Source organism: Talpa occidentalis, unplaced genomic scaffold (assembly GCF_014898055.3).
Source record: "Talpa occidentalis isolate TD23 unplaced genomic scaffold, MPIMG_talOcc4v2.1 talOcc4.16, whole genome shotgun sequence".
Lineage (NCBI taxonomy): Eukaryota > Metazoa > Chordata > Mammalia > Eulipotyphla > Talpidae > Talpa > Talpa occidentalis.
Genome location: NW_023601653.1, coordinates 37,099,840 through 37,108,411, shown reverse-complemented (window position 1 = coordinate 37,108,411; position 8,572 = coordinate 37,099,840). Strand labels below are relative to the sequence as shown.

General features: G+C 42.1%; 1 protein-coding gene across 1 annotated transcript; it reads right to left on the bottom strand.

The window, feature by feature from the left end:
• Positions 1-5,288: 5,288 nt before the first annotated feature.
• On the bottom strand, positions 5,289-7,939 carry LOC119248295 (histone H3.3C-like). The gene is made up of 2 exons (XM_037515258.2): positions 7,900-7,939; positions 5,289-5,753 (listed from the first exon to the last, which is right to left on the bottom strand). Exons 1-2 carry the CDS (start codon positions 7,937-7,939, stop codon positions 5,329-5,331), a joined length of 465 nt encoding a protein of 154 aa, XP_037371155.2. The 3' UTR covers positions 5,289-5,328.
• Positions 7,940-8,572: the final 633 nt, after the last annotated feature.

Here is an 8,572-nt window from a genome sequence, read left to right as displayed (position 1 = left end):
GAATTATGTCTCCCCCAAATTTGTATATTGAGGTCCTAAACCTGGTGTGATTGCATTTGACATAGGGCCTTTAAGGAGCTAATTAAAGTTAAATGAGGTCATAAGGGTGGAGACTGGTGTCCTTATAAGACACCAGAGCATTCTCTGTGTGCATACACAGGAAAGACCACGTGAGGACAAAGCAAGAAGTCTGCCATCTATAAGCTAGGGAGGGAGAGCTCAACCAGAAATCAAGCGTGACAGTACCTTAATGTTGGACTCCATGTTTGCAAAACTATGAGAAGATGAACTTATGTTTTTCAAACCTGCTATCCTGTGATGCTCTTTATGGCAGCCCAAGCAGACAAATGAAATAGGGAAACTGTCCCATTCCTTGGAGACAGAGGGTCGGGGTCCCCCAGACATGTCTGGAGAAGCAGTGTTGAAGCTGAGCCCGCAAGGAGCAGCAGGAGTTGGAGAGAGCAGATGGAGAGAGGCCTGTTTAGGTGAAGGATGCAATGTAGGTGAAGCCATAGAAGCAAGGGGGCATGATGTGCAGATGTGAGACAGATGAAAAGAAATTTCAGTTAACTTTGAGCCTGGAGGACAAGGGTCCTTGTTTTGCAAGATGAAGCTCTGCACGTACAAAGGGCTTGGAGCAGGATTTCTCAGAAGTTTTCTACACAGTTCAACCCTTTCCTCTTGAAATCCTTCCTTTCCCCTATGGGCTTCCAAACACCATATTCGTTAGGTTTTCCTCTTGGTTGGTTACACTGGTCTCCTTTGATGTCTCCTGTCCTCCTCCTTAATCTCTATAAATATGAGCATCTCCCAAGACTCATCTTGGGCTCCTTTTCTCTGTTTTTATATTCTTTTCAATGTGATTTCCTCCAGCCATGTGGCTTTAAAAGTTATACGTAAACCTATGACCTCTAAATATTTAGTTCCCATTCAGACCTCTTCCCTCAAATCTAGAGTCATCATTTCTTTGACATCTTGCTTTAGTTTTTCATAGACATCTTAAACACCGTAGTCTATTAAGTATGCTGTTACTGGCTGCAAACAACAGAGGACCCCAACTCCAGTGATTTATGCTGTAGGGGTATTTTTACAGTTTAGTTCCTGACCAGAACAGTTTGTAGGGATGTTACTGTATGGGGAAGAAACTTTTTCTCTATCCTCTAATGTTGAGCCCCTAAGTCCTGCAAATTAAAATCGACAAAAGAAATTAATAGGAGAAAAAAATGTATAGCTGCAGATTCTAGCAGGAGTGTTCAGTGATGAGTAACTCAAAGCCCTGGTTAGAATTTGGGGTTTACATATTTAGCTGAATAGGTGAAGGAGAGAGGGGAGAAAGGCTTCAATGGGAAGGACAAGTAGGTTTTTTGTTTTATTTTAGGAAAGAAAAATGAGTGTTTAGGAGAATAGAGAGCTAGATAATTAGGTTTGTGATGTTTGTCTTTCCAGTTGTGAGTGATCTTGTTCTTCCTTTCGGTTCCTAAAACTACCCTGGAAAGGGCCTCCCCAGTTGGCGCAGCGGTTGAGTGCTGGGATGCGAAGCTGCCCACAGCCTCTGCAGTTCGATCCCCAGCCGCCGGCGAGGGTCCCACATGGCGCGAGGGTCTCCTGCCACCCGCCCGCTGCTCCCTTCAGCAGTGTACTTCGTCATTCTGCCTGTTCTGCTCTCCCCTCTGACTCTGGTGAATTCTCTCACCCTCCTGCGCTTCTGACGGTACCCAGTGCTTGTATAAATAAATAAATAAAATCTTTAAAAAAAATTGTGTTAAAAAAAAACAAAACTACCCTGGAGAAGAAATTTGTGGTAGCTTTACTTTTGATCTCTCTCATGGGGGCAGATCCACGCCAAAGAGGGAATTTATGATTTCCCAAGAGTTTCTGCTTTTAGTCAGACATGGGAAGTTCCAAGAAGCCTTCTTTCTGCATCTGTTGACTGTCAATTATTTTCAGTTTACTAATTCTTATACTGCAGTGTTATATTTTGGGGAAGCATATCCTGATTCCCTTTAGTAATGTATCCTTTAGTTCATCAAAGTCATACAATGGGAGTCTATTGTTATGATTTGGATTTTGAACTAATTCTGGAATTGTGAGTCATTGAAGGGAAAATTTAGCCTGGTTCTTCTTAACTCTAACCTGGCCATCTTTATCATTCTCTTTGTCATGTGATTCAAATTCAAGTTGAGATATTTTTGACCTAAGCAAGTATGCACTATGGCGTTTCCATTGTAACTTTGTTGTTTTCACCATCCTGACTTTGAACTCATCATGAGACTTGGTAAATGAAATATTAGCAAATAAGCCATCCCCACTAAACAGTGCTTACTGGGGTTTGCTTCATTCGCCTCAACCCCTGAAGTTATCATGAAAATGAACCCAAGTAGTTGGTTACAGAATCAGAGACCAGATGGAGTGGGGGTGAGTTGTCTCAGCTCAGGCCCTTCTAGACCACCAGCCTCCTGATGACCGACCAGTTAACCACAGATACACGAGTGTATCCAGCTAAAATCAGTTACATCAATCCCACATCAGCAGAACTACCAGCCAATCTGTGGACTCATCATAAGCAACAAATGCTAGTTATTTTAAGTCTTTAGAATTAGGGGTGTTTATTATATAACAACAGTTAAGTCATGGAAAAGTTCTCACCTTTTGACCAGAAAGGATGAGGGGACACTTAAGCCTATAGAGTTCTGCAAACTACATCTTCCATATCTGACCATTTTCATTCCCAGACTTCTTGAGATGGGAAATTTCTAAACAGGGCATGACACCCATAAAATTTGTTACCATGGCCCTTGCTAAGTAACATGGTCGGTCTAGGTAAGTCCTAATTGACTATCCTGCTTTGATATGCAAAGCTATGTAATTGCAATCTTCTCATTTGTATGTATGAAAGGTTCTGTGCAGAAAGAGTAGCTACTGGAGCGGGGAATGTGGATGCTATTGAGAGAGGCAGCACCAGGCTCTGGGATCTTGAATGGGACCAATCGCAGCAGGATATGGAATTGTCTGTACCGATAAATTTCCAGCAAGTTGTTTGGCATTCACTCTTCCCTCCTTTTCAAATCTGAGTTTGTGGCAAGCCTCCAGCCAGAGTCTCACACAATGGCTAGTCACTCTTTCCAGGTCACAGTGTTGTCCTTAATTCTCCAAGGGATTTCTACCAATCCCTAACCGCCTGCTAATCTTTACCCTTTCTTGCTTCCACTATGTTCTTGTAGTGCAATCAACTTGCATTTTAATATTCAGCTTGATTTATTTGCAGGTCTGGGACCATCACTTAGACACCTCTTGACACAGAGATGTCAGGAAGAGGCCACAAGAAAGAAAACAACACATGTGATGTGACCAAATATACTTGATTCAGCTCTCCTTGGTCAAGCGTCGCTGTAGCATGGTGTAAAGGGGCTTTATAGCCAAAAACATCCGCAGGGCTGCATCTGGGCAAGAGAGGATATGAGAGTTCACAGAGCATGAGCAGCATGTATTTTCACGGTGTATCATTTTATGAGGAAACTAGTTCAAAGTGCAATAGTGCTAGAACAAATGTTCTTATCCACAAAGCACTTAGACTTTGGAATCAGACAGATCTGGCTGCATATTAGGGTTTGTGATTCACTAGTACTGTCATTATGGGACAGTTACTTAACCTGTCTACACCACTGTGCAAAACTACTCCACCTACTTCCTAGAGAGGGTGCCAGGACTAAGTGAGATGTGGCATGTAAAATCCCTAACACATTATTCAATGCCTAGTAGGCACTTAGTAGGTGTAGGCGATAACGCTGATTACTGAAGATTATCTTCCTAATATATTACATCCAGCAGTGATATATTAGGAAATGTTAATAGGCATGCTGTGGAAAAAAGCTTAAGGTCACCAAGGACATCAAAATGAGAAAGAATCTGTGAGGTTCTGCAATAATAAGTTGAATTTTGCTTAACAGCTTTTCCAAATTTATTTGAAGACAAACCTTTCTTCCTATTAGAATACCGACTGACATCAGTGGCCTCTAGTGTTCTCCAGAACACTGTTTGGATGATGCTGGTTTATGAAAATAATTTTCAGTTGCGTGACTAGTTAAAAATCCGTGACCAGAAAGCAAAACAAGAGTTAATTATAAAGAAGCTTCAGTGTAAAGCCTGGCCTTGGTGACTATTGGGCTGGCGTTGCAGTTGGCTCTTGGTCTCTGTAGTCTGGGAGTGTTATGGAGCCCTATCTCGGCCATCTGCTGTGAGGACAGCATGCAGCGCGGCAGGGCAGGCTTCTACATCATTCTGAATCAGGATTTATGGCTGCAATTGCTGGCCCCACTTCTAAATTATTTTTAAAATTATTATTTTCTGACATCATTGTTAATTTTTGGACAGTATCTGATTTCCCCCCTTAGGTGCAGTACCTGGAGTTCTTCCACCATCATATCCCCCGACCCATCACCATAGTCCCTTGTGTGCTTCCCTCCCCTGTTTTGACCGCTCTTTCTCCCTCTCACCTGCTGGATGCCTCAGATCTCTGGTCAGCATGCAAGTTTTGTGTTTTTCCTGACCCTTTGTTTGATTTCTCTATATCCTACATGTAAGTGAAACCATCCGGCATTTATCTTTTTCCTTCTGACATCATCACTTGCAGCAGCATGGATGGCCTCACTTTTTTTTTTTTATTAAACTTTTAAATTTTCTTACATCATTGTTCATTTTTGTACAGTTTTTGATTTCTCCCATCAGGTGTAGTCCCCGTAAATCTCCCACCACCACATCACCTATGAACCCTCAATTTTATTTTTTATTTTTATTTTTTTATAGGTTAATGTATTTTAATAGCAAACTTACAGGAACAGCACAGAAGACAGACAAAATTAAAAACATGTGCTTGCATGTAGGAGAACTCAGTTAGAAAAGTAGAGTGAGTGGATGGAATCTACTGTATGATAAAAATGCTACAAAGACCATTTAGTTGCCATCAATAAGAAATTTACTTGTTTTAAAAAAAATCCAAATGCTGACATTGTCCAGAAAAATTTAACAGGTTTATTTATAATTATTATAAAGTTGAACTGCTGAAACTTGTTCGCTGCAACATTTTGACTTGCATTACTGCTTTATATCATTGCCATTTATATTAAAAATTCACACACAAATGAAAATGGAAAAACTGCCAATACCTGATTCCTGTGTCTCTAGTTTAATCCACTTGCAACCATACATTTATGTACCTTTTGACCCCATGGGAAAAAAAAATATCTAACGTTCAGAACTACCAATAACAGGAAAAGGGAAAAATTTTTTTTTTTTGGTTGAGAATGAAATGTTTCCCATCATAGTGGATTCTTAAGCATGCTCTCCACGTACGTGACGCACTAGCTGGATGTCTTTTGGCATATTTGTTACACGTTTGGCATGGATAGCACACAGGTTGGTGTCTTCAAAAAGGCCAACCAGATAGGCCTCACTTGCCTCCTGCAATGCACCAATAACTGCACTCTGGAAGCGCAGATCTGTTTTGAAGTCCTGAGCAATTTCTCGCACCAGACGCTGGAAGGGAAGTTTGTGCATCAGAAGTTGAGGGGACTTCTGATAACGTCTAATTTCACGGAGTGCCACAGTACCAGGCCTGTGACGATGCGGTTTCTTCACCCCTCCAGTAGAGGGCGCACTCTTGCGAGTGGCTTTTGGAGCCAGTTGCTTCCCCGGTGCTTTACCACCGGTCCATTTGCGGGCAGTCTGCTTTGTACCAGCCGTGGTAGAGAGACCTCCTTACTTACCCCCCTTCTACTTTGGCTGGAGTTCGGCGAGCTAGAGGTGGTGCTGGCGTTAGAGAGTGACTCGGCAGCGACTGTGAACACAATTGAACCCTCACTTTTATTTATTTATTATTAAAAAAAATTATTTTATATAAATCTTACATCATTTTTCATCTTCGCACAATGTATGCATTTTCATTTTGGTTATATTCCCCATACAATTGCACTCCCCCCTTATTTTTACTCTAGTTCTTCCTCTCCCCGCCCCCCCTCTCCCCCACCAGTGTGTCTCTGGTTTATAGTTGCTTGATGATTCTGGTTATTACTTTGTATTGATTAGTCTTTTTCCTGGTCTCTTATTTAGGTTTTCTAAATCCCTGCTATGAGTGAGACCATCAGGTATTTTTCTTTTTCTTTCTGACTTATTTCGCTGAGCATGATCCCTTTTAGCTCCATCCATGTTGCTGCAAACTGCATGTGTTTATCTTTCTTGATTGCTAAGTAATATTCCATGGTGTATATGTACCACATCTTCTTGATCCAGTCATCTATTTTTGGGCATTTGGGTTGCTTCCATAGCTTAGCTATTGTAAATAGTGCTGCTATAAACATAGGCGTGCAGGTGCCCTTTGGAATTAATGTTTCTGTGTCCTTTGGGTAAATACCTAGGAGTGGAATTGCTGGATCATATGGAAACTCTATGTTTAGTAGGTCAAGAAATCTCCACACAGCTCTCCATAGTGAACCCTGACTTTTAAACAAAAGTCCCCGGGTAGCTAAACCCTAATGCCCTGAGTTCTGTACTGTCCTCTCCAAGATCACCCAAGCCAACCTTGACACTCTTTTTCAGCCAGGAGTGGTGCTCATATTTTATACTTCTGTTGTTTGAACTTGTTTTCTAGCAAACCACATGAAGTATAAACCAAGCTGGCCCATGCCGGATTCAGTGGCAGGGAAGCTTTACATACTGTTGATTTTGTAGAGGAAAGTTACAACTCAAAGAATGTAGGATGGATGCCTATAGCACAAAACACAGAGGGTTCCACTGGCCACCCCAGTCGAATAAGAGCTGGCTATTCCTATTTCCCTGTTTGAGAATTTTTTTTTTTAAAGATTTATTTATTTATTTATACAAGCACTGGGTACAGTCAGAAGTGCGGGAGGGTGAGAGAATTCAGAGCCAGAGCGGGGAACAGAACAGGCAGACTGACGAAATACACTGCTGAGGGGAGAAGCGGGCATGGCAGGAGAGGTCTGTTGCGCCATGTGGGACCCTCGCCCCGGTGGCTGGGGATCGAACCGGCACTGCAGAGGCTGTGGGCAGCTTCACTGCCCAGCTCTCAACCGTGCGCCATCAGGGGAGGCCCTGATCCGTGCATCTTATCCTAAAAATATCATTGGTGTCATGCTTCCTGAATTGCTGCAAAGGTGCGCGGTGTACTTAGCAAAATTAAAACCTTAACACTAAAATTTTAGCAAATATCACATAAAATAGATCCTCCCCTCAAAAAACATTAAAACCACAAGTCTTCAGACACAGCTGACATTGATTTAGGAATACAAATTAAAAATGATTTGAAATATTGTCATTAAGTTCCGCGACATCGTCAAAGAAAACTATAATCCAAGCAAATCAATTTACCATAGGAATGCAAGGAATGGCTTATTGATAGGAAATCTATAAATAAAACATGTTTCAATAAGTCAAAATAGAAAAAAGTATAATCATCTTAGCGGATGGTACCCATTTATGATAAAAATATACTAAAAGTGATAAAATAAGAACATGCTAAAGTAAGAATGGAGATTTGTCGCACCAGCAAGGCACAGGGCAGGTTCTCTATGGATCTGGGCAGATGGGTAAAGAAGAGTCCTGGAAACTTCGGAGGCTTTTTCAGGCTTTTAATGTCCTTTCTACCCCAATTCTACCTCCTGGCGAGGCAGGAGTTGGGGGTTAGAGGGGGCAGGAGACTGGCAGACTTCCCAACCCCCAGCAAATCTTTACTCTCTCTTTGGGCTCTCTCTGGTATAGTCTCTTGGTCTCTTCCTCTGTAGCTGTTCTGCCACCATCCACCACAGTCCACTGAACAGTCCTCTGCCACCCGTCCTCTGCCGCTGCCCTTATAGCCCGCCTCTCGGCTTAGCTGTGCCCACTTACTTATGCCCACACCATGTTCCAGGTGTTCACCATGAGGCATGCACACCACGAGACCACACTTCCAAGAGCCTCCTGCATTCAAGGCCACAGGTGATAGCCACAGAGGTCAACCCTGAGCAATCTTAATTTACCCTACAAGATTAGTCATGTAATAGTACTTAAAAGAAATCCTTTAGGAAGACATATTGGGGAATTTCCATGAGAACCACAAATATGATAAGGCTGCGTAGTGTTATCTTTACTTCTATTGTATTTTCCTGGAAGTTTTAGCCATTGAAATAAAAGAGGAAACAACAGTGGTGGTTGATTTTGTTTGTCAATTTGGCTAAGATACGGTGCCAAGATGTTTCAAACATCAGTTTAGCTGTTGCTGTCAAAATATTTTTTTTTTTTTTTTTTTTTTTTTTTTTTTTTTTTTTAAATTTTTTTTTTTTTTTATATAGGCATGTTTATTTATTTATCTGTTTGTTTGTTTGTTTTTGTTTATACATGCACTGGGTACAGTCAGAAGCGCGGGAGGGTGAGAGAATTCACCAGAGCCAGAGCGGGGAGCAGAGCAGGCAGAAGGACCGAAGTACACTGCTGAGGGGAGCAGCGGGCGGCAGGAGAGGTCTGCGCGCCATGCGGGACCCTCCTCCGGTGGCCGGGGAGCAGCCGGGGATCGAACCGGCGC